The following is a 24429-nucleotide window of genomic DNA, read 5'->3' on the forward strand; positions in this document are numbered from 1 at the left end:
TCTACAGGTACGCGTTGCCTGCACCTTGGCGCCCACACGTTCAGGTCGCGGCCACCATTTTCTTCGCCGCCTCATTTGCCATTGCGACGCTTACTCGTTGCTATCAGAGTTGCAGCCTTCGTGTCGAGATACGCAAAAGCTGTCCCTATCGTCGAGTCCGGGCGCCGCACGCACATGCTTGACGCTTGACGGGCGGGCGACAAGGTTGGGGCCCTGTGGAGATCCAGTCCCCGTCTGGAGTACAACCCAACGCACATGCACATGCGACCCTCCCGCACGCTTACATACGCGAACTGCCCACTTGAACTGTGCGAGCTCCAGGTGGTCCCAAAGATGTCATTTACGGCACGGGGAGCATTCATCCACCGCCATAGTTGCGCTTACGGAGCAGTCGTCTGCCATCAGATCTGCTCAGGGAGCCTCATGCTTACTGCAGCCAGACCTAGGGTCGACACGTCGACATCCATTCCAACGACAGCAAGGCCCCGTACATCATCCAATAAATAGCTTCGACTCTTTCATACACTCATTGCTAGGCAACAACCGCTTCGGGCGGGCTACACCAATCTGGACATCGTATTCGCTCTCGTCAACTCCTCATTTACAGCCTGGGGCCCAGATGCACCATGACCGACTTCTTGTTCGTGTACGCCTCTAGGCCCGCTTCGCCAAGCTCTCTGCCAATGCCACTCTGCTTGACGCCGCCAAACGGCACCGCATAGTGGCTGTCGTTGCTGGAATTGATCCATACCATTCCGGCCTCAATGTCTCGCGCAACACGATGCGCCTTTGCAATGTCTTGCGTGAAGACTGCGCTTCCCAGGCCGTACGTCGTGTCATTTGCTCGCTCAACCGCCTCCTCTTCAGTCTTGAAAGAGCTGACGACCACAAAGGGACCAAAGACTTCCTCGCGCCAGACCTTCATGTTGTCCTTGACGTCGGCAAAAACGGTCGGTTCGACGAAAAACCCCTTTCCATTGGCATTCTTGAATGGTACACCGCCGGTGACCAAGGTCGCTCCCTCGGACTTGCCCGACTCCATGTAGGCGAGCACACGTTCATATTGCGCCTTGGTGACTTGGGGACCTTGGAAAGTGTCGTCCTTGAATGGGTCGCCGACTTTGCTCGTCTCCACAACATGTGCTTTGAAAGCCTCGAGGAACTTGTCATAGACACCCTCTTGGACGAGAATCCGCGAGGTTGCAGAGCAGATCTGGCCCATGTTGGACATGATGCCAATGTGGGCCCACTTGACTGCTTGGTCCAGGTCCGCGTCGTCGAAAATCAGCAATGGCGACTTGCCGCCCGTCTCGAGGGTGATGTTTTTCATGTTTGAAGCCGCCATCTTCATGATTTCACGACCGGTGGCAGTGCTGCCAGTGAAGGCAATCTTTTCAATGTCCGGGTGCGAGGCAATGGCAGCGCCGGCCTTGCGCCCATATCCATTGAGGATGTTGACCACACCTTCTGCTCGTTAGCGACGCCAAGACTTGACGAGATTCGCAGGCTCACCGGGAGGGAAACCGGCTTCTTTGATCAACTTCGCAAGGTACAAGATCGAAAGCGGAGTCTGCTCGGCAGCCTTGAGAACAACCGTGTTGCCCGCCGCCAATGCCGGGCCGAGCTTCCAAGCCGCCATGGCCAGAGGGTAGTTCCATCTATAGAATGTCAAGAACAGCGATACGAATTTGAAAAGTTTATTGGCTCACGGGATAATCTGGCCGCAGACCCCAATGGGTTCGCGAATGGTATAATTCAGCTTGTCACGGCTTGTGTCGATTACTTGACCGTGAATCTTGTCAGCGTAGCCCGCCTGTTGAACTGATCAGCCAACACTCTATCTTTAGAGGTACACCATTTCATACGTAGTACTTCAACGTCCCCGTGGTCTCGGCAAGATCCTCGTTAAGAGCAACTGAATACGGCTTTCCTGTTCAGTGTCAGTAAATGTTCATATATGTGAGCATCATAGCATTCTACCGCGCCCTCATACCATTGTCAAGGCAGTCGATCGTTGCCAGTACTTCCTTGTGTTCTTCAATCAAGGAGACTAGCTTGAACATGAGGTCGCCACGCTCCGCGGTGCTCAGTGACCGCCATGCAGAGCTCTTGAAAGCCTTCTTTGCCGCCTTGACAGCGAGATCGACATCCTCTGGGCCGGCGGCGTAGACAGACGCAATCTCGCTCTCGTCACTGAGGAAAGTTAGCCACTTGTGATTGGTCACATTGGGTAGCAGCCATACGTGGGGTTTATGCTCGTTATCTTTTCTCCCGATATCGACTTGACGAATTCGTTGTTGATGAAGAGGCCAGTTGGCTGAGTGTACTTGACGCCATTTGGCGCCGTCACCTCGACGGAAAGGTCGGACATGATTTTGAAGCTTCCTTGGGTGTGCACAAATGCGAGTCTTGGGAGCGGGAGCGAGTTTAGTCCCTTGGCTAGAGAAGGATGACGGGCAGGACGGCTGAAAGAGCGCGCAAGGGAATTGAACATTTCGAAAGAGAATCGCCTGTCGAAGCGCTGAGAGGAACTTTTATACCGCTGCCCCACTCCAAAATGACTACTACGCCTTACGCTGTCGAGCATCGCCAACGGCGGAAAAAGTCAAGGTCGGGAAGTGCGATTTGATAAGAGCTTCCCCTCGTCGCTCGACCCCCGCGGCGGGTTAGAGTTGCCTGTTTCGGAGTTGGCGTTGGCGAGGAGCTGGGGTCCAGGTTGACGTCGTGCTCCACGGGCCCGCTACCCGCACACCAAAATCCATAACGAAACCAAACCTTTCCGATTGCAATTCGACCTCCCAACGCCCGTCCCGTCTCCCGAGGTCTCAAGAGAATCTGCCATTTGCGTCTACGAAGCGTTTGCGCCAGACAAGCAGCATGTCCGAGGTCGAAGAAGACGCGCCCGACGCGTCCATCAACCACGCTGTCGCCATCGACTACTGGAACACGGTCCAACCCAACGTCAATGGAATGCTCGGCGGATTCCCCCAAGTCTCGCGCATAGATCTGCAGGGCTCATCCAACTTTTACGCCAAAGTACGACGGCTGACGGGCCGCCAAACCGGCGAGCTGGTCTCTCACGCCGTCGACTGCGGTGCTGGCATTGGACGCATCACTGCTGGTTTCCTCGCCAAAGTTGCCCAAGTAATCGATATCGTTGAGCCGGTCAAAAAATTCACGGACGAGCTCCAAGCCGACACCTGCAAAGATCTGGTCGAGAAAGGCCGCATCGACGCAATCTACAATGCGGGATTGGAAAGCTGGACCTCAACGGCATTGTACAAGTACGACTTGATATGGAACCAATGGTGCCTTGGACATTTGACGGATGCGCAGCTCGTCGAGTACTTTTCTCGCTGCAGTCAATACCTGGCCGAGGGAGGCCTCATTGTGGTCAAGGAAAACTTGAGCTCGGATCCGAACGGGCGAGATTTGTTCGACGAGGAGGATTCCAGCGTGACCAGGACAGAGATCAAGTTTCGAAAGCTCTTCGAGGAAAGTGGGTTAGACCTGGTCTGGAGCGAAGTGCAAAGAGGCTTGCCTAAAGGCCTGTACGCCGTCAAGATGTTTGCGCTGCGGCCGAAGCATCTTTAGTCGTTTGACATCTTTCACGCGGCATCAGCATCACGGATACCCACATCGTCATTTCTATTTCACGGAGCCCTCGGTAGAGTATAGCAGCAGGGCCTAAATGAGCTTACAACGACTATGCCTTCAAGTCGACCTGACTGCTGTGGTTGGCAAGATTGAACTGATTGCCGTCCTACCACAACTCGCATTCGGGGCCAATACAAGGAACGAAATTCACTGACAACAGTAGGGTGTTGAACTCGTCTGGACCTGTCTTTCATTCCGTTGCTTTGGCAGTTTTGGACTGACCATGAGATGGTGACTTGCGACGATGGACTAGATTCAAACGTCCATAGCTGCTGGACGTCGTGAGTGTCCAGGGGTAGACGACCATTCCTGCCAGGGGGCTGTTTTCTACATCGGATGTCATCCGAACACCGCAGATCTAAGATCTCGGCCATGTGTGTTATACGCGACAGACAGAATAGTTCCACTGAGTACGAGACTCGATGAGATCTTTCACAGAACTGACACAGTCCAATGCGATGATAAGACGGAAGTATGTCAGATCAACCAGATCCCTGGCCGTGATAAGGTGGGAATGTCTACGCGAGGGAGCCGATCGAGGACAACCTAGCAGCCCAGACCGACGAAAGCATATTATTACGCAACGCATCATTGATACATGCACATCCGCATTGCTAATCAGCACAATGGAAGCTTTTCAACTTTGCGGGGTTAGAGGAAAGGGGGAATCTATCCGCCGGCATTACAGAATCTGCCGCCTCTCTAGATTAGGTTGTCCCTGTCGAATAGCCGAGTCCGCAGAGTCTCCAGCCCTGCAAGAAATCGTCATGCGAGTCAGGTCATGACTTGACCCTTGCATGCACGTCGCCGAGCTGCGGTGCGTACTTTTCGGTGGGACCTCCGACTTGCAACCATCTCTACCACAACCTCATGCTCATAACCTCAGCTCGGTTATGGGCCAGAGTCGCGCCCTTTAATTCACGTCTCTTCCACAATTGCTCCAAAATGGCCCGCGACTACAATGTCAGTTGCCCGAGAATGAATTCGGAGTCCAACCGCTAAGGTGATTCTTAGGCCGCCGTTACGGCGCTCAACACGCTGCAGAGCAACTTCTCCATTGTCGATGCCATCCGCAAGTCCGGCCGGGGTATGAATGCGCAGGCCATTCCTGAGATGATTGAATGGTTTCGCAAGGCAGGATACGAGGTGTGCGGCTCCCCCCATCGGAGCGGAGGTTTCAGATGACTGACATCGCTGCGCTGCAAAAGCCCTCCGATTTCAATGCCCTGAAACCTATACACATCGCCGGCACCAAGGGCAAGGGATCCACGAGCGCATTCGTATCCTACATTCTCGCCGAATATCAAAAGTCAAGCCCCGCCGCCCGGCCCTCGAAGATCGGGTTATACACGTCGCCCCATTTGAAGTCTGTCCGCGAACGTATTCAGATCAACAATGAGCCTCTGAGCGAAGACCAGTTCGCAACATACTTTTTCGAGATATGGGACAGGCTAGAAGAGGCAGCGCGCAAGGAAGGCCAGGATCCAAGTGCCCCGGGCACCAAGCCGCTGTACTTTCGCTTCCTGACCATCATGGCCTATCACGTCTATCTTCGCGAAGGAGTTGACACGGCAATCATAGAGTGCGGGGTGGGCGGAGAATATGACAGCACAAACATCATTGAAGCTCCCACCGTCGCGGCAGTTACCAGTCTCGGCATCGATCACGTTGCCATGCTCGGAGGAACGCTACCGGAAATCGCATGGCACAAGGCGGGTGTCTTCAAGCCGAAAAGCTTCGCGCTGTCCGCACCACAGCCAGAGGAGGCCTTGTCAGTGCTTCGCGAGCGGGCCGCCGAAAAGGGCCTCGAACTGCAAGTCGTCTCCGCTCCACATCCAGACCTGGACACGATCCGGCTGGGCCTCTCTGGAGACTTTCAAAAGACAAATGCCAGCTTGGCTGTAGCAGCAGCCGCTGCTCATCTTCGCGCACTGGGTGACGACACGGTGCCCCATCCAGCACGCATCAACGAAGAGCCTCTCCCGGCGCCCTTCCGCCGCGGCCTGGAGCGCGTCCGCTGGCCCGGCCGCTGCGAGGTTCGGCGTGAGACAGGCATCGCATGGCATCTAGACGGCGCACACACGCTAGACAGCATCGAAGTAGCAGCACGATGGTTTGCCGAAGAAATCTCGGCCAAGGAAACCACCACCACAACGACCACAACGCCACGCATACTCATCTTCAACCAACAGACGCGCGACGCGTCCGCTCTCGCCCGCGCACTGCACGCCGCCCTGCGCGTCGGTCTCGGCTCCTCCAACAACACCCCCTTCACGCACGTCGTCTTCAGCACCAACCTCACCTACCGCGACACGGGCTACAAGCCCGACCTCGTCAGCATCAACACAAACGCCGACGACGTAGAGAAGCGGGCCGTCCAGCAGGGCCTCGCTGACACTTGGCGCGACATGGACCCGCAGGCCGACGTCCGGGTCGACCGATCTATTGAGGAGGCTGTTGGCTTTGCTAGGGAGGTTGCTCGGCTGCGTGGCGCCGTTTCCAGTGATGATGAAGTCAAGGTGTTCATCACGGGCAGCTTGCACTTGGTGGGCGGCGCGCTGGAGGTGTTGGATTCGCAGGGAAGGCGCCAGAACTAGATGTCCAACAAGACAGCTGTATTCTAGTCGACGAGGTCCCCAGCATCAGTGGAACGACCAATCAAGTTCCATGAACCATACCTGACACGCACATGAATGTGGGACATTGTTTGAAACATTTGATAGAGCTTTACACGAGTGAGCAAACTGTTTCTCTGCCAAGGTGTCATGTTCAAGTTGAAGTGTCCAGTGTTGTTACTTCTCTCGTAACGATCGTACAATCGGAATCATTAATGTATTGGATCGGATAGGAAAACGACATTTGCAGATGAAAAGAAAACAACCACGCCAAAAACCCCAACGACCAAATGTGACTGGTGGATAAGCTGCAGCGTTGCAACCGCAGTAGCGCTTCGGGACCGATGAGGTTGCTGCGATAGGTCGGGACGGCATCATTGCGCATAAAAAAGGTCTCATCCAACATCCCCCCTGCACGTGGTCTTTCTGCGCACTGGGCCGGAAGACGGGGACCTCTCGCGAACCGGCAAGCCATGCAGCAAAAGGGGGGAATAACGGAAGATTTGATGTGAGTGAACAAGATGATGATGATCCGAACCCTCTAGCAGTTGCAACCGGCCGCGCCCTGGCCGCTCGTCGCCTCTGGCCGCAGGTCCACTCCGGGGCGCGGGCCGGACCTAATGTTCCTGGGGCCGGCCTGGTCAAGCGGGAGCTTCTTCGCGATGGCCGTGAAGAGCTCGCGCACATTCTCGGCGCTCTTGGCTGACGTTTCGAAGAAGAGGAGGCCAGCTTCCCGAGCATACTGCTCCGCGTCGGCAGCGGGTATTGCGCGCTTGTCAGGAGACTCGGTGACGAGGTCGAGCTTGTTGCCGGCGAGGGCGATGATGATGTTCTCGTTTGCTTGGCGTTGCAGTTCCTTGACCCAAGCTTTCGCTTTGTCCAGCGACGACTGTACCGATGCGCGGTCATTTTCGGGAATTCTTGTCGTCGAGGGGGAGGGCGGGGTGGTACTCACGGCTTGTGTAATATCGTAGACTACCACGGCGCAGTTGGCGTTGCGGTAGTACATGGGTGCCAGCGACTTGTAGCGCTCCTGGCCTGCGGTGTCCCATATCTCGAACTTGACCGTGGTGGTTTCGTCGAGGGCGATGGTCTGTGTGAGGAAAGCGGCACCGATCGTCGACTCTCTATAGTCATCAAATTGGTCCTGCAACGAAGCGTAAGCCAGCAAGTCTAGAAGGTTCGCGGTAGCGCCAGAAGACGCACCTTCACGAAGCGAAGCACGAGCGAGCTCTATCGTCGACGGTCAGTATCTGCATGTGATTGCCTGGTGAGGGGCTCGAGCAAACCTTTCCGACCGCAGACTCGCCTTTGCAAAACATCAGCATCCTCTCTCAAACATGGCAGGCGAAAAGGAAGCTCACCCAAGAGGACCAGCTTAAACTGTGCGAAGCGCGAGCCGCCTGGACGGCCGCCTGGCTGGACTCTCGCGGACATGGTTGGGCGGGCGCTCGCAGTGGGGTTGATGGAGATGAGGAGAGCGTGAGGCGTATGTGGTAAGCGGGGCGGAGATGCGGAGGATGGCGGATCGAAGAGGGCGAGGGTGGAGGATGGTGGTATCTCAGAAGTTGGAGTTGGGTGACGGCGTGGAGCTGCGGTCAATGAGGTTTGGCTTGGCAGGGTGGGCTTGCGAAGTCAGCCCAAGTCAGCGACCTGAGCGAAGCAAGGTGCCCGTGCCTGCCCGTCCGCCGGCTCTACAAGCCACGAAGCATCGACGACGCAATCACCCCCTCTCCGCCCTCCAGGACGAGACCCTTTAAACATCCTCTGCCCCTCGTTTCGGACTCGACCTGCATGTTCGCATAGGCCAAACCCTCCTCAGCCCGCCATGGCTGCAATCCTTCCCTTCCGGGACATCAATGTCCACGCGTCGCCCTCGTACTACGCCTTCTCCTCGCCCTCCTCGCCCTCTGCGCCCACTCTGGTCGTCGATAGACCCTCGGGCGACCTACGCCTCAACGATGGCAAGCTACTCGGGGGCCAGCGCGTTTCAAGCATCGCCGGCGTGCTCGGAATGATCAAGTTGCGCCTAGGTACACTCCAAGCTCCGAGAAGTTGATGAGGAGGAGCGCTCACCGTCAATGGCGCAGACAAATATATCATCGTCATAACCAAGGCCCAGCCCGTTGGTAGACTCAAGGGCCACATGGTCTACAAAGTCGCCGCGACCGAATTCCTGCCCCTGCGCGAGCGCCCGCTTCACGACCATGACGAGGACACCTACCTCTCCTACCTCAAAACGCTGTTGAAGCAGGGGCCCACGTACTTTTGCTACTCGCTTGACATCACCAACAGCTTCCAGAGGCAGGCCGAGAGTGACTACACCCAGCCACTGTGGAAGCGCGCCGACGACCGATTCTTCTGGAACCGCTTCATACAGTCCGACCTCATTGACTTCCGCAATGGCGGAACAAACGCGTCTGGCTTCCGCGCCGCCACGGGTCCACAAAAGGACGTTGATCCCTTCATCCTGCCAGTCATGTTTGGCATGCTCGAAATCAAAAACACCTCCATCAAGGGCAACCCTCTTACGTTTGCCTTGATCACGCGACGCTCGAGGCACCGGGCTGGAACCCGATACTTCTCTCGCGGGGTCGACGAGAATGGAAATGTTTCCAATTTCAACGAGACGGAAGAGGTTATCATCCTCAATGACGACGCTTCCAGCGGACTTGGTGGATTCGCCGCAAACTCTGGGTTTCAAACGGGAAGCAAAGTTGGCAAGGAGACTCAGGTTCTGTCCTATGTCCAGACAAGAGGAAGTGTACCTGTGTACTGGGCAGAAATCAACGAACTCAAATACACGCCAAAGCTCCAGATCCGCGGAGTAGAGAGCGCGATTCCAGCCGCCCAGAGGCATTTTGACGAGCAGATCCGCCTGTACGGTGACAACTATTTGGTGAATCTGGTGAATCAAAAAGGCCGTGAAAGGGCTGTAAAGGAGGCATATGAGAAAATGGTCCAACTCTTGGTTTCTCAGCCTGCCGAAATGACTGAGAGGGACCGTCTTACGAGTGAAAAATTCACCGTCATCGAGCCACAAAAGCAATCGGACCGCTTCAGCCGGCTGCACTACATCTACTTTGACTTTCACAACGAGACCAAGGGCTTGCGCTGGCATCGCGCCGCATTGTTACTGCAAGAACTTGAGGAAGGAATCAGGACCGGGGGGTACTTCAGGGGCGTCGACATGCCCGGCGATCCCCTTGGTCGGATGGAAGTTCGCAGTCGGCAAACTTGCGTCGTCCGGACAAACTGGTGAGCTTGAAAGAAACCCGCACTTTCGAACAAATCTGACTGCAGTAGCATGGATTGTCTGGACCGTACAAACGTCGTTCAAAGCATGCTTGGTCGGTACATGCTGAGCAGGATGCTCATCGACCTTGGTATGCTGCGCGAAGGTGAAAATGCACAAGATGACCTTGCGTTTGAGCACTTGTTTCGCAACATCTGGGCCGACAATGCAGACGTCGTCTCCAAGTCTTACTCCGGCACCGGTGCTCTCAAGACCGATTTCACTCGTACGGGAGAGCGAACGAAAATGGGCATGTTGCAAGACCTGAACAATTCGTGCACCCGCTACGTGCGCAACAACTTTCTAGACGGCCCTCGACAGGATGCGTTTGATCTGTTCCTCGGCACCTATCTTCCTTCTCACTCCAACATTGGCAACAGTATGCTGTTCATAGACCGAAGGCCTACTGCCATACAGGCCGTGCCTTATATCTTGGCCGGCTGTCTTTTCTTCATTTTCGTAGCCTCGTGCACAAGACGCGCCCCCGATGCCGCTGTCTGGCCCTTGAGGATTCTTGTCGTTGCAGCCTTAGTCGTCTCCCTCGTCTGCTTCCGTTTTGTCCAAGCACACGGTAGTCTCTACGTGAGTAGCTCATTTGCAACACTTTGGAGCCAATGCTAATCGTACCTAGGTCAACTGGCCCAAGCTCAACACCCCTCCCTGGGCAGTCGACGGCTATCAAGATGCGATGAACAAGGTGCAGAAAGATCCACTTCTCGGCCCCATCGTTGCAAGGCACGAGAGAGGCAAGAGCACCATGGGCTTGGGATACCTAGAGGAGGGCAAGAAGAGGATAGAGTAGTTTTCGACGGGTTTTACCTGGCGTTTCTCGAGAGTATTAATCTCTGGGAGTTTAGTTTAGGGTAGGCCAAAGTTCTATGGCTTGGGATACCAACAGCTTTTTTAAAAAGTAGTTTCAAAACGGGGTCTGGTTACCATCAATCACATGTGTTGTTTCTGTACCTGGTCGTGTGGCACCCTTGACGTCTGCCACTGTGGCGCCGACAACGGCCAAGCCCGAGTCCGCGGCGGCGCAAGCTCGCGTCCGAAAATCAACTTCGCGGATTGCACTGCAACCATCACCAGCACACCATCCGACGCTCCTCCTCTCCTTCAGCAGCCCGCCATGCTGCGCGTCCCCCTCTCAAGGTCAAGGCACTTGACTGCCGGTGCCATCGCACGGAGAAGCGGATCCCAATGGCTCGCTGCGCAGCGAGTGGGAGCTGCTGGCTTCGGCCAGGTACACTTATCCAACATTGAAAGAACTCCATCGACGAGGCTGACCAATATTTCGCAACTACAGCGCCACTTTGCCGACCAGAAGAAACCTGACGAGACTGTCCTCCCCGGCTCCGAAAGCGTCCATGCGCCCCGGGCTGCTGCTCCGTCGACCTCTCCCGCACAACCCATCATCAACCCCAATGACGTACCCTTGACTCCCCCAGCTCCTGGCACAAGTGGCAGTGGCACGGGAGTGCCCACTGGAACCGGGACTGCATCCACGGCACCTCCATCTCTGCCGCCCAAGAAGGGCCGCTTCCGCCGCTTTCTCACAACCCTGCTGCTCCTGACTGCTCTTGGCTATGGCGGTGGTGTTTACTACGCTCTTGTATCTGACAATTTCCACGACTTCTTTACAGAGTACGTTCCATTTGGCGAGGACGCCGTGGGATACTTTGAGGAGCGCCAGTTCCGGAAGCGTTTCGCCGAGGGAACGGCGGGCAGCAACAGGCTGCATCAACAGGTGCGCGGCGAAAACAAGGTCACCATCCCAAGCAAGAGCGGCTTGAGCTGGAAAGTGGCTGGCGAGGAGGAGGAAAAGCAGAAGAGTGGTCGTGCCAGTGACTTGTCGCACAAGGGCAAGCACGCCAGCGCCGTCGAAGAAACTGCAAAAGAGTCCGAGAAGAAGGCTGCCCCTTCAAAGGCCAAGAAGGAAGAGAAGAAGGAGGGCACACCTGTGGCAGCGCCCGCTGTCACCCCGATCGACAAGGTCGAGCTCAAGCAAGCCGCTGAGCCCGTCGTCCAGGATGTTGTCAAAATCGTCAACGACATCATTACCGTGATCGGCTCCGACAACACTGGCGGCAAGTACAACAGCGCGATCGAAAAGGCCAAGGCACAGCTCACCAAGGTCATTGGTGAGATCGAGACCCTCAAGGCTGCCTCAGAGAAGCAGGCCCAGGACAAGATCCGCAACTTGCACACGGAGTTTGACAACGGCGCCAAGGAGCTCGTCAAGCGTATAGAAGCCGAGATGCACGAACAGGAGGCTCGTTGGAAAGAAGAATTCGAGGCCGAGCGCGAGAAGCTTTCTCAGAGCTACCAGACGAGGTTGAACGCAGAACTTCAGGCAGCCAAGGAGCTTTACGAGCAACAGCGCAAGAACGAGCTCCTCGAGCAGTCTATCGCCCTCCAGCGTCAATTCGCCACCTCTGTCCGCGAGCATGTTGAGAAGGAACGCGAGGGCCGTTTGGCCAAGCTGGGTGAGCTCTCCAACTCCGTTGCTGAGTTAGAGCGTCTCACCGCCGAGTGGAACTCTGTCATCGACACCAACTTGCGTACCCAACACATGCTTGTGGCCGTCGAGGCCGCTCGCGCTGCGGTTGAGAAGACTGACCGCCCTCGTCCTTTCGTCGAGGAGCTGGCTGCCATCAAGGAGGTTGCGTCCGACGACCCGGTGGTCAACGCTGTGATTGCGTCCATCAACCCAAGTGCTTATCAGAAGGGTGTGCCTACTCCTAGCCAGCTCGTCGACCGTTTCCGTCGCGTTGCAGCCGAGGTGCGAAAGGCCGCCCTGTTGCCCGAGGATGCTGGTGTGGCTTCTCACGCTGCAAGCCTTGTGCTGAGCAAGGTCATGTTCAAGAAGGGACCCGACGGTCAGGGTCTACCCGTCGGTGACGATGTCGAGAGTGTCCTCACGCGGACAGAGATGCTTCTCGAGGAGGGCAACATTGATGCGGCAGCAAGAGAGATGAACGGGCTCAACGGCTGGGCCAAGGTTCTTGCCAGGGACTGGCTCGGTGATGCCAGGAGAGTTCTGGAGGTTAGGCAGGCACTTGATGTGAGTATCTCTTCTCGATGATCCAAGCTTCGTACTGACTCGTTCTAGGTCCTCTCCACGGAAGCAAGACTCCAGAGCCTTCTTGTAGAGTAAATAAAGGTAGAAAGTTGAGGAAGTTGATTTGGGAAGACAGCAGCATCTATCCATCTATCAAGCCCCTGGACTTCTCCCGTGTACCCTAATCCAGAGTCACCTGGGTGACTGTGCAGATATCTAGAGCGTTTCGCATTTCCTAGAAAATCCAAAGTTTTCGACCACGTACGACTCATATTTCATAGTGAAACAGAATTGACTGGTCACTGCAGAAGATTGAGGGTCTTCTCCAACATTCATGCGCTTAAATAAATCTCCAGCTTGCTGAGTTGTTGACTATTAAACCGTGCTACTTCAGGTTTCCAGTTCTCCTCTTTCTCCAACTCCCACCCACAATCCGGGCAACAGATCGAGGTCTCTTGCTTGCACCACCTTTATTGCCGCAATTATTACCGGCCAGTAAATCTCCGCTTGTCAAAGAACAATGACCAGGACCTATCAGGAGCCTGGCGCCAACTGCTTCATTCCTCGCAAGAAGCCCAAAAGAAACAATAGTAGCACACCTCCGTCCGCCAACACGGGGCCAGGATCCACCACATCTTCCACCACTCAGGAAAGCACCAAGAAGGAACAACCCCAGGACAACTACGGGTCAAAAGGGTACATCGAGCTTAGTGCCCCGACAAACACAGAGCGACCCGTATCTCCCGTCGGCGGCAGCGGTTGTGACAGCGGAAACAGACCGCTGGGTCCTCGCTGCTGCAATCGCCCTGGCTATGAGAAAGATCTCAGGAAGAAGGACATAGCTGCCGAGATGAACGATCTGAGTGTCTTGTTTGGCAGTACTTGCATGATTTCGGGAGCTCCGCCGTCGAGGAGTACATTTCGTGATGGGAGGAAGTGGTGAGTTTGTCTGCAAGAGACGGTAGATGTGTACCCTTTTGCCAGACCTCTCATGTTCGGAGCGGCTTAAACGCTTGGTACGCAGCGGGAGAGAATTGTCGTTCTGGTGTTCTGGGGGCAGCCACCTGCAAGACGGCCGGTCAAGGGAAGAGCACTCAGTGAACATAAGCCATTCTTTTGCTTTCCTCCTCTGAATCTTGCCCAGGTGTATGTATAGCATGCTTTTGGCTCGTTTGTCTGACAGACAGCAAGCGTGTTTAGTTTTACAAAGGGTTGAGGATGACTTAGACATTTTGAACCACGAAACACTCCCTCTCGGAAGACAAGTGGTCAGACACCGCAAAGGGACAATGGTCTTGTTCATGTCCATGAGGTCAGACAGACTCGAAAAAAAATTGCGAGGAAGAAAGGCTTTGCCCATTGTTCGCGCGCTCAGACTCGACTCTACTTTGCTGTGCTCCGTCACTTATAAATCTCTTGCCTAGTCCACGATTCCGTTTCTTCTTCATCAAAGTCACAGACTCAAGAAAGCCATCAAGTTACTCTCAACTACCAGAACGTTCAGCTCCTCATCCATCAATCGACTTTCAATACCAATCCCTGAAGATGTCATCTAACACCAACAACAACACAAATTCCACCACCAACTCCACCGATTCCTCCACCTCCAATTCATCCTCATCATCGTCATCAGCAGCCAACTCCTCATCTGCCGCCTCTCACGAATCTTCCTCAAGCTCTTCCTCTCCTCCGTCAGGCGATTCCAACGGTGAAGTTCGCTACGAGACCCTAAGGCAACGGCTTAACCGGCTGAGTAGGGAGGCATATGAGGCGCAAGGGGGATTGCCTTACACTCACGCTGGAAAACTTAATCCCCCCTCTGGAAAGCGGAACTAAAGGGACAAGATCCCGTATTTGTGCGGGCAATGAAGGTTAAATCGTCGAGGAAAAGCTGCAGGCGGTCTTCTTGTTTCCAGGGCAGAATCGGGGATGGTATGAGGGTGGGAGCACGAGGGTACCAGACGACTTTACGAGCAGATGACAAAGGAGGAGTTGGGTCAAAAGAGGAGTGCTTCCTCAGTCCTGCGGACTTTTAGAGATGAGGTCAAATTGGACAGAAACACCACGACATGAAGGAGGAGCAGGAGACAAGGAAGAGGAAGAAATCATTGATATTTTCAGCCTCCCATTGCATCAAATGTGATGGATATGCGGCGTTGACCAATGAACTCATGGAAGAGCCGTCTCATTGTATGCAGCATTCCAGCATCAACTTACCGTCGTTGAATGCTAGCGTTGAGTATTTTCGTGTGCAAATCATGCATATGACATGCCACACTTTTGCGTTCGAGCCAATCAGCAAAGGGAAGCGGTTCCCAAGTCGCGGCGAATATTTTCCTCGTTAAAGTTAGTTTGAGCCACACTCGTTCAGATTTTGAAGAATTCGGCCAAGACCAAGTACAGCAGACGCCTCTATTGGCTGTGGGCGTAAACCGATGGAATGGGACACTCGCCTTTCCGCCCTGTCTTCTTGACGTGTTTTTACTTCAAACACCTCCGTGTATACCTCCGTGGAAATGCTCCTTTCTCCGCTCCGTACAGTAGCACTGCGGGCTTGTGCGTCAAAGCTGCACCATCCTGCGAATTTTCTGGCTTGAAGGTTGCGTCCGCCACCTTGAAACCAAGATCTAGACATGGATTCTATCCATTGCCGATGGCATCTGAATTTGCGAACAAGCCTAGAACGGTTGCGAAGAAACTGGGGATGCCTTGTACCCTAAAGTTGAAATCTCATCCCCAGTGGGTGTCAAAGTAAATAGCAGCCATCTGATTTGTAATTGGTGCCAAGTGACGACAGCTCCATCGGTGTAGCAGTGATTATGCTCCTCGGTGGCAGCGTTCATGTTTGGTGAGTGTTACATTCAGCGGCAATGCCCGCCAGGACCTGCCAATTCTAACGCCAACTGAGTTTCCCTGATGTGGAAGTAGCTGGCATGTAGAAACAAAGCTGGTTATTTTCGGAGCGATATACAGCTAGCTCAGGGCGAAGGAGAGGTAGACCTCCAGGATAATGTTAACGCAAACGCCTCCTGGAAACAAAAGGCCAAAACCTGATTGTCCATGACCGAGCCAGGACACTAAAACTCTCCGAGTCCAGTTTTGGCAGATGACGAAATTTTGAGGGAGCTTTCGTGATCGAGAACATCTGGGACCACAATTTGAATGGTGACTGATTGCAGGTTAATTCCGCCTCCATAAGAGCTCCTTGGCGGCGGCCACGACACCCCTTTGCTCAGTACTCTCCACCACGCTCTTTTTTTCTACCACTTCCGCTTGCTGACTTTCCGACCCGCTATCGATGGCCGGGGTAAGGTCGCTGGCGTCAGCGGCCTCTTTCTTTTCCTTAAGCATAGCGCGCCTTCGCTCTCTCTTGGCCTTGAGCATTTTCTCTTCCTCGTCGCGAGCCTCAAGTTCGCGCAACCAAGCGTCTCTTTTGGCTGTCCTCTGCTTCTCCGTCTGGAGCTTGTCAAACTCTTTCCTCTTGTCTCTGTCCTCCTTCCAATATAGACCGCCGACGGCCATGGCAGCAATTGTGAAGCCCTGGGCATAGATGCGGCGGCGAAACATAATGTTTGTCCTCGCATGGTCGCCAGACCTCATGCTGCGGGTTGCGCTAATCAAGGCCCAAGTGGTGAGAGCCATACCGAGCGGGATGAGCGGATCTTCCTTGAGGCGCCGGGAAAGCTTCTGCCAACGACTTTCAGAGAAAAAGTCCCTATCATCGAGTCAGAAATGCGAGTGTACAGCGTGCAAGGCAAGACCGTGGAATGTGACACTCACTCGTTGCCGTCGAAGGACGACGGAAGTGGCGCGCCGCTCGACATGATGAACAACAATTGATGCGATGCGCGAGGAGATAGTAGTTTGTGTCCGAGCCCGAGCAAACATGCAAGGGAGTCCAAGGATGTCCAGGGTAGCGCGTTGTTTTCGAGCGTGTGGGCGCGGCTGGGAAGACAGAGTTGGGCTTGTCTGAAGGATTGTCGGCAACAACAAAGTGAATGCCTACGATAGTGCGGTTTGTTGGAGCATGCTGTCGTCACCATTTCGTCGCTTAATCATCGGGTAATCCGTGATGCGGGACGTCGGCGGAGCTCTTGGTGGCCAAGCGGCCCGCCATCGGCGCCATGTTCCGCCCGTACCTACGTGGTGCAGCTTCAGATCTCCATCACATTGGACCGCCTAGCTGTTAACTTTGTTCTCGATACTCCAGGTGCTTTTCGACAGCCAATGTGAACGATCGATCACCAACAGCGCGGACATCAGGGCATGATCTCACGAGCATGACAATTCTGAACATCCCGTTCGCGATATGAACGATGAGGCGTCCCCGTCAAGCGCAGATGGGGCATCAGAACAGCCCAACCCTTCGGCTTTGGATATGGGAAGGAGGATATCTGCCCAGGAAGAATCAAACGGAACGAGTGTGGAGCAGGATGAGACGGCCCTTGCATCTGAGCAGAAGAAGAAGATCAAGACCAAGAGGATAGCTTACCTGGACGACCTTCTCCGTAGCCTGGACATCCTCATATACACAGAGATTTCCGCCGTCTACTACCTGGAGTAAGTGTTCCAGGCCTCTGTTGTGTCGAGTTGACGGAGCAGAAGCTGACGTATCGTGCAAAGCTGCTCCTTCCTGCGATTCTTTCTCCGCGCATTCATCCAGTTGCTCTGGCTCACTCCGAAGCCCGAAATCCTACCAGACATGCCCACGAACCGTCCTTACATTTACCCAATCTGTGGGACCAATTTGATATGCCTTCTGGCCCACTTGTGGTTTACTGCGCCATCTGCCGGCGAAGCCACAAGAGGTTATTTGCACGGCGGGCTGCTCATCGACTGGATTGGTCAGCATGGACAAGCATCCAAATCGCACTTGATACTGTTGGACTTTGTCGTTTTCGGCTTGCAACTGATTATGCTCTCGGCGACCTTGAAAATGCAGAAAGTCAAGAAGAAAGGGGAACTAGTCAGAACATCCACTGCAGGCACAACTCAGGCAGATGCGGAGCCATCTTCACCTTCGGCTGGCCAGGATGTAGATTCGGAAGAACGTGGAGTGTTGAGGCGTTCGTCTACCGCGTCAAACCTGCAAGATCTTGTGCCGAATGAAAGAGATCAGCTCCAAGGCGACGAGGAACCTCCTGGTACCGACCCACAAACTATTCTGGATACCCTCAGCTCCGGACAGGCTTTGGTCGCCGAGCTCTTCGTAGCCGATACCGTTCGCGAGCAATTTGATATTGCCTTTACCGGAGAGATTCCTTCAAGAGAAACACTCCTGGGCAGCAGAGATCGGCGACTTCGACTCATGGCCGCCAGGCTTAGACAGAGAAGAGCCGCATTCAACACCAGGATCGGCAGTGGCTGAGCGGAGATGATTGGGCGCTATCAATACTCTAGCATGCGGCTCCGATAACGGCTGCTTAGTTGATCTGGCTTTCTTCACTCCGGTACATTCTCAAGATTGGGAGGTCCAAACTATCCTCGTGGAATCAAGCCAATCGTGGAGCACAATTTCTTTCGACGGGTCATTCGGGAGCCTGAAGATGCCGCTGGGGCGACTATTTTTGTGAATACGGCGCAGAAGTCTTTCCTATTAGGCTGCTGGGGCAATTATTCAAACCTTGCTGCTTGAGCTTGGACCATCGAAATTCTACCAGAGCTGTTGCCAGGGCCACAAAGTTGCGTACCAAGCTTTAAACAAGGGATTCCGGCAAGATTACCGAGCTTGGCGGATTCCATCTAACGTTGTTTCTCTTGCAGAACATACCTCGTCCTACTGTCGGGGACCGATTGCACATACTCAAGACAAGTCCAAGAGGGGCTGCTGCTATGAAGCTGTGAAACTCATAGTCAGACATGATAGCCTTGAGTGCTTTGATCTGCAGTCGCTCAAAGAAGAGAGCACAAGTAAGCCAAGAGATATTGATCTGTTCCGCAAAGTATCACCCTGAGGCAACTATCACCGACGATGAGAGTCAAAACACCCACGAGGCAGGAATTATGCGCCTTCTACATGATGTCTGAGCCCTGGGCCACTGGATCATGACTTTTATCGCAACCATGCGACGACTCAGCTGGAGTGGGGGGAAAACCTTTGGAAATCCGCTGGTCTGGCACTATTCAGACGGAGCAAACACCACCCACGTCACTCTAGGGTGACTTGGACCAAGGGATCCGTTGCGCCTCCGTGCACTGCTTGCTCCACTTTCGCACCCTGTCGCCTTACATTACTGCCCTTTGGCGCCCGCCCCCAACCATCCATGTTGCGCATCACAGTGGGGATAGCCGGGGCTTTTGGTCTCGACTCAGCGCCAGACGGAAACTCCACCTCTGCACGCAAGAGATGCTCTTAGCCTGGATCACTCTTGTTTATCTGCCCCATTGGTCTAGCGACGTGTTCACCCCAAAAGCAAACCAGACTTTTCACAAAAGATCTCTTGTTGGTCAGAATTCAAGCCCAGGTTGACAATCCACAGAGTCATCCACACGACGTCTGTCTCTTCAGATTCTTCCATGGGAAGATTTTCCGTGGAGCCTATTTGCATAACGAGCCGCTCAACATCAGCGAATTTCACCTTTTCCTGGGCAAGCTTCCAATCATGACCCTGTCATTCCTTGATCATCGAGATGAATTCCCCTCTCTCTCCGCAATTGTCTAGACGTGAAATGGGCATCAATCGGCTGGCGACGATGTAGAGGACTGTCCAAATCATGCCACTTCAGCTGATGTTATCCATCCCCCTTGTGCCGCGCTCTTGGTTGCACTTGTCATGGAACCGTCTCACCAGGGAAAAGACAGCTAGATGGATGCAAAGTGGTCCGAAAACAGCCTATCAAACTTTTGCTCGGCTCCTTCGCACTACCCGCTCTGCAATTTCCCGCGTCATGATTGAGCTCGGGGAACTTGACGAGGTTTTTAATGGGAAGTCCGAACATCAGTTCTCGAAAGCAGATGACATGGAATGCTAGGCGCGAGCCCGTATCTTAATTTCTAGACCCCGTCGTGCAGACTTGCAAATTGGATTGACGAAGGAACTACTCAGGCCGTTATTGCGACAAGCCAGCCATCCTATCCATGTACGAGTCGCGTTCTTCCCATCGAGGACGGGGCTTGACAGGGATTCAGCGTTCGACATGACAGACAAAACGCACGTGCTCTTCCCTGCATCCATCGGCCGTCATCCATTTCGTTGGCACTGTCAACGGCAGCCTGCTTAGTCAAATTCTGTATGGCGGGACGGGACGACATGGGGTAATACGAGATTCTCAATTTCGAAAGAGGGAACATCAGCCAAGAAGAGCGTCCAATTTCTATCCGTGATGTGGTTCTTGGACCATTTTGGCAGCCATCCAGATGTGTCTTTTGAGTCTTGTCCCACGTACGCGCTACGAGCGGGCATGAAGCGGATTGAACAGGAGCTGAATCTTCATAGCAGCGTCCAAGGGTCTCGGTGAGGCGGCCTTGATTTCCGGTTGGCCTACAGGCTAGCCTGAGTTCCCGCAAAGCCTCCATCACAATGCTGTCTCGAACAACACCAAAGCTGCAGCACATCGGTCCGGTCGCGATCCAATTGGCTTCCCTTTTTGTTCGAGCTGCTGGTCATGATTGGCTCAAGTCGACTCAGAATTCGAAATTGAAACCAATCTGATTGGTATGCATGCAGAATATAGATGACACAACGAACCAAAATGATCACCAACCGGCCCGCCTGGGCGATAATCTGAGTTTGCTGGAAGCTTCGCAATAGTGATTGCACCTGCAAGACTTGGTGAACCTGGAACCTCGGGGTGAGATGTTTTCGCAGGAGCGAGCAGTCGTCCAGTTCTCGATGGGCATTTCACCACTGGGGCCACCCAGTCTGCGGCAACTTTAAGCTCGATGTCTTCCCCAGAATACCTTACTCCCCGCGTACAAAATGGCATGATTCACTTCGCCTGCCACTACACGCTCATGAACAAGTCTTGCTCACCGTGCGTAGACACAAACATATCCTGTCGGATATATCTCCACGTCCAGTATGCCGCCCAAAGGCATCGGTGGCCCTTTGCGGCAGGCTTGCCCATCCCATCGCGCACCGCCCGTATTTTGTCTTTCGGCCCCTTAATAACCTTGTTGTTCCTTTTCGCTAATGCCCCCTGGCCGTTCCAAGGCTTGGGTAACGCCTGGCTGGCCTGCTGGCAGGCCGGGTGGTCTGACATGTGCGTACACCATCGACGACGCCCGCACGCATCACGCGATGCCGTGCCGTCTGTTGACGAGATTCGATGCGTGGCGCCCCTTTCTTCGCAATGTGATTCCTCTTCTGGCGTCGCCTCTTTGCCGGCGGCGGTTCAAGCGCTACGAAGTAATGCCTGATACGACATCTCCCTCCACCCTATCACTCGAGACGAGAATACCGACTCAAAGACCGACTCGTTATTTACAAGAGAGCAAAGGTTTGTTTTGTTGTGTTTCTTGGAGAACGAATGTCTCAATCAGTCAGACTCAACGAAAGGAAACCATGGCACAATCTAGCCTCTGTCTGAAAACGTCAGCCGCAGAACATGCAGCACCGTCATCCATGTACCTCATCTCCTCTCTATCGACCTACTGTGCCCTCTATCACAGACGACGTCGCCTGCCCCCCTACTTGCGCTATTTCCACGTCTCACTCCCTGTCCCTCACCTACCCTGCCCTGCGCAGACTGGCATCAAGAAACATATCAAAACAGTCGCAGTCGTCATCCTCCTGAAACAAAAAAGTTTAAGACTTTTATTCCCACCAATGCCACACAGGACATTCGAAAATTTTCAAAATACCCCTCCTCTTTAGTAACGAGAGCCTCCCCCACCTCCGCAGAACACGCAAGTCGCCGACTGTTATTAGTAACCCCGCACCACCGCCATTCCCGCCGGGCTTTCATCTTGGCGATTTACCAAGGGCGACGTTTTTTGTCGATTGTCCAAATGCGCAGTCGGTCTGATGGGCGGATCTTGTGATCTGAGTTCGTGACGTGGAAAACGGGATGGAAAGGCAAAGCGACATTTTCGAAAAGACATGGATTGGACAGAGAGAACGGCAGGCAGAGCAGGCGTCTTCGACTATTGAGCAGCTCCATATTTTTGCGAACGACAGCGACGACGAGTGATTCACCAGGTGACCAGAGCAGCTGGACTGCACGCACGCGTAAAGCTTCAATTGACCGACCTTGCCTGATTACCCAATTGCGTCCAGAATCACGTCTGAGACCCCCCGTAAACATCCACCCCCGACTGGACAATTCTACCTTTGATTACCGCGTCTCATGACTACATCTTCGCCCGGCGAGGCGCAGTGTCGGACAGCCGAGAAGAAAAAGAGAGTGGAATGGTAGATGAGGCGGAGAGCTTGTCGGATCGACTCCGTTGCGGCTCGTCTGCTGTGCCATCGGCTTCGGGCGTCTTTCTCTGACTTCAGGCATATAAGTTTGATGTACCAATCGGGTAACGAGTGCGACATATGTGCTTGTTTCGACTTGCTGCTTGCTTTGGCTCCTTCTCCCTCTTCTACATTTCTTTCAGCGGGCTCACTTGACCGTTTTTGACTCTTCATGATCTCCACGATGGTTGAAAGGAACCGACAATTCGTGCGGGGTAGACTCGGTGAGGGCGAAAGTGGTATGGAAGCAGGTGGAGAGTATCAAGGCCGAGAAGGTCGGATGATTGGCCGGCTCGTTCATCCGGTGTGTATCCACGTTTGCTCGCCGACTCCTGAAGTTCAGCGATGAGCAAACGGGCCGAGGCAGCGTGTGCATGTGTGCGTGCCTTTGGCAACCTCCATCCAGCCTCAATCGTCTCTGCGCTCCATTATGTCTGTATGCACGCCTGTTTTGGTTAGTTGAAAGCGCGTATGATAATACCCGAGAGAAACTTCATTCGTGAGGACTACGAGAACTCCGCACTTCGTTCGCAACGGTTTCCCTTTTCTCTTCCGCGGACGTTTTTCGGCCTCCGCTGTTGCAATGGCGTACAGAGTACGACGTGGAGAAAATGCGTTGTAGGGTGACATCTAGAAGAAGAGTAAAGCATGAGCTAGAATAGAAAAATATGAAGTAATAGCAACTAATGTGGCGTATTCTTCTAGCTTACCATCTTGCCAATTACTTTGGCTTTCCAACTAGAAGGACAACATAGTGTCGAACATATTAGGAAGGCCCGCTTGCTGGTATGCTCACAAGAAGATAGTCGTGTGTTCGCCCAATCGTTAAGGACTTACTTTGTTGGGTGTCTTCAGGCGGGTGTTTCGAAGTGTTGCACGTTGCTGTCACAGCGAAACGTTCAAAAGTTCGCGTGCCGCGCGCCATGGTCGTCGACGGAGGGCTTCCAGGCACGACTTTCCCCGACCAGCTTGGCAACGGGAAACAAGACATCTCGGAGCCGTCCGCCTTGTCTTGACGACAACCGGGTCACACATTCCCAATGTCGACCTACTCAAATGTCAGTACAGAGCTGGCTGATAGACGCAGAAGAAAATCGAGAGTCGCCATCGCCGGTAGCTATGGCTCAGTCAACTACCACGCCGACGAGCCCGACAGACCGGATCGGCAGTAAGAAGCTTCAGCTTCGCCCCCAGCAACGGCAGGTTAGGCAGATAGGCAGACAAGTGCCCAAAGGACGGGAAACCACTCGCGCGGCCCTGGCGGGAAACCCCAACCCAAAGCCCCAATTACAACCTTAGCGCACAGCCCTGACGCGTAAGTTCAACTCTTAACGCAGCCGCAGTAGGGAACGTACGAAAAAATGACCGACCAAACGAAGGAAAATATGAACGACCAAACGTGTTGATGGGGAAGGTTGCAGTTTGACAGATGGAAATGTCAAGAAGAGCCGTTGCGCGGCTTTGGTTACGACGGGGGTGGCCGTCTTTGGCGGTCCGGAGCGGTGCGGCGCAAGGAAAGAGCATCCGTCGTCCACAACTAATCTGCGGGAAGGGCGTACATAGTCTCGAGACGTGAGCACCTCTACCTCGTGACGCTCCGCTTTAAGACACGGAGGTCCTTGAAGGGGCGGGCAAAGTTTTCGGGTCGTACATCTCGCACTTGACGGCAGTTGTTTGGTTCGTCCTGAGCTGTCCTGCCCTACCCTACTGGCCTTGTGTATTCACCCACTCACCCGGTGCATGTTGTTGTCGATATCGAATTCCCGTTGTCATGTTCGGGACAAGACGGCATTTGCGTCGTCGCATTAGAGGCTGCAGAACAGAGTACATGATTAACTCTGGATCAAGCTCTTCCGCCGTCGAACCTATTAGATTGTTGTCTTTTCCTCGGCATTTGCACCCAAGGCAGGCGGAGCGACGTTGTCCGACGAGTACAGTGCCCACGTGGTTCGTCACGAGGAGCCGATGAGCTTGTTTGCAGTTTGTCTGGTTGGGATCGGAGGTAGTCATGGTGGTGGTGTTGCCGAGTAAGGAGGATTGAGTTAATTGTTCGCAGCCGACCCGATCCGGCCTTTGGTGATGGCAGTATCCCCGTCAGGTACAGTGTAACGACCAAGGTGCAGTGGGCCGTTGGCTTGTTCCCTGTTGCTCTTGGTTCTTCGTCGCGTATCATCCAGACCCCTGTCGGAACAGGAGCCAACCCTGCTGCGTTCCCGTTGATCATGGAGCCGCCCGTACATGCCATGGACCCGAGTCCCAACCTGTCGTCTTTGGCCCCGGCCAATCCGAGAGAAACCGCCATTATGTGACGAGCAGTCGAAAGAAGCATTCGTAACACGAGATGATCTGGCCTGCATCCACGAGTTCAGCCAACCGGTCGGGTAAACCGCATTCGCATGCGAC

At 54.1% G+C, this 24429-nt stretch overlaps 10 protein-coding genes across 10 annotated transcripts; 6 read left to right on the plus strand and 4 right to left on the minus strand.

Moving 5' to 3' along the window:
- Positions 1-265: 265 nt before the first annotated feature.
- On the minus strand, positions 266-2670 carry J3D65DRAFT_609580 (aldehyde dehydrogenase). Its single transcript, XM_066798699.1, has 6 exons — positions 2244-2670; positions 1994-2193; positions 1866-1930; positions 1710-1813; positions 1513-1658; positions 266-1464 (listed from the first exon to the last, which is right to left on the minus strand). The coding sequence occupies exons 1-6, from the start codon at positions 2585-2587 to the stop codon at positions 602-604; spliced, it is 1722 nt and encodes a 573-aa protein (XP_066659664.1). The 5' UTR covers positions 2588-2670; the 3' UTR covers positions 266-601.
- Positions 2671-2877: 207 nt separating this feature from the next.
- Positions 2878-3594, plus strand: J3D65DRAFT_643519 (DUF858 domain-containing protein; the record flags this gene model as incomplete). Its single annotated transcript, XM_066802091.1, has 1 exon — positions 2878-3594. The coding sequence occupies one exon, from the start codon at positions 2878-2880 to the stop codon at positions 3592-3594; it is 717 nt and encodes a 238-aa protein (XP_066659665.1).
- Positions 3595-4455: 861 nt separating this feature from the next.
- On the plus strand, positions 4456-6500 carry J3D65DRAFT_609584 (Mur ligase). The gene is made up of 3 exons (XM_066798700.1): positions 4456-4620; positions 4672-4803; positions 4866-6500. Exons 1-3 carry the CDS (start codon positions 4528-4530, stop codon positions 6252-6254), a joined length of 1614 nt encoding a protein of 537 aa, XP_066659666.1. The 5' UTR covers positions 4456-4527; the 3' UTR covers positions 6255-6500.
- J3D65DRAFT_609589 (ras family-domain-containing protein) lies at positions 6356-8042 on the minus strand. The gene is made up of 5 exons (XM_066798701.1): positions 7637-8042; positions 7562-7581; positions 7479-7505; positions 7228-7419; positions 6356-7161 (listed from the first exon to the last, which is right to left on the minus strand). Exons 1-5 carry the CDS (start codon positions 7707-7709, stop codon positions 6814-6816), a joined length of 660 nt encoding a protein of 219 aa, XP_066659667.1. The 5' UTR covers positions 7710-8042; the 3' UTR covers positions 6356-6813.
- J3D65DRAFT_609591 (phosphoinositide phosphatase-like protein) lies at positions 7870-10493 on the plus strand. Its single transcript, XM_066798702.1, has 4 exons — positions 7870-8305; positions 8363-9530; positions 9579-10149; positions 10199-10493. Exons 1-4 carry the CDS (start codon positions 8101-8103, stop codon positions 10367-10369), a joined length of 2115 nt encoding a protein of 704 aa, XP_066659668.1. The 5' UTR covers positions 7870-8100; the 3' UTR covers positions 10370-10493.
- A 127-nt stretch (positions 10494-10620) lies between these two features.
- J3D65DRAFT_609596 (mitochondrial inner membrane protein Mitofilin) lies at positions 10621-13055 on the plus strand. The gene is made up of 3 exons (XM_066798703.1): positions 10621-10807; positions 10871-12628; positions 12677-13055. The coding sequence occupies exons 1-3, from the start codon at positions 10694-10696 to the stop codon at positions 12719-12721; spliced, it is 1917 nt and encodes a 638-aa protein (XP_066659669.1). The 5' UTR covers positions 10621-10693; the 3' UTR covers positions 12722-13055.
- Positions 13056-15805: 2750 nt separating this feature from the next.
- Positions 15806-16449, minus strand: J3D65DRAFT_546563 (hypoxia induced protein conserved region-domain-containing protein; the record flags this gene model as incomplete). The annotated part of the gene is made up of 2 exons (XM_066796823.1): positions 15806-16340; positions 16406-16449. 2 exons carry the CDS (start codon positions 16447-16449, stop codon positions 15806-15808), a joined length of 579 nt encoding a protein of 192 aa, XP_066659670.1.
- A 207-nt stretch (positions 16450-16656) lies between these two features.
- On the plus strand, positions 16657-18239 carry J3D65DRAFT_19996 (uncharacterized protein). The gene is made up of 2 exons (XM_066794405.1): positions 16657-17185; positions 17249-18239. The coding sequence occupies exons 1-2, from the start codon at positions 16935-16937 to the stop codon at positions 17991-17993; spliced, it is 996 nt and encodes a 331-aa protein (XP_066659671.1). The 5' UTR covers positions 16657-16934; the 3' UTR covers positions 17994-18239.
- Positions 18240-20468: 2229 nt separating this feature from the next.
- On the plus strand, positions 20469-21491 carry J3D65DRAFT_19987 (uncharacterized protein). Its single transcript, XM_066794404.1, has one exon. The coding sequence runs from the start codon at positions 20758-20760 to the stop codon at positions 21439-21441; it is 684 nt and encodes a 227-aa protein (XP_066659672.1). The 5' UTR covers positions 20469-20757; the 3' UTR covers positions 21442-21491.
- Positions 21492-21792: 301 nt separating this feature from the next.
- J3D65DRAFT_20205 (uncharacterized protein) lies at positions 21793-23110 on the minus strand. Its single transcript, XM_066794419.1, has 6 exons — positions 22864-23110; positions 22737-22756; positions 22550-22656; positions 22413-22472; positions 22179-22358; positions 21793-22059 (listed from the first exon to the last, which is right to left on the minus strand). The coding sequence occupies exons 1-6, from the start codon at positions 23015-23017 to the stop codon at positions 21918-21920; spliced, it is 663 nt and encodes a 220-aa protein (XP_066659673.1). The 5' UTR covers positions 23018-23110; the 3' UTR covers positions 21793-21917.
- Between the last annotated feature and the right edge of the window lie 1319 nt (positions 23111-24429).

This window comes from Phyllosticta citribraziliensis, assembly GCF_038025025.1.
Source record: "Phyllosticta citribraziliensis strain CPC 17464 chromosome Unknown J3D65scaffold_1, whole genome shotgun sequence".
Classification (NCBI taxonomy): Eukaryota; Fungi; Ascomycota; class Dothideomycetes; order Botryosphaeriales; family Phyllostictaceae; genus Phyllosticta; species Phyllosticta citribraziliensis.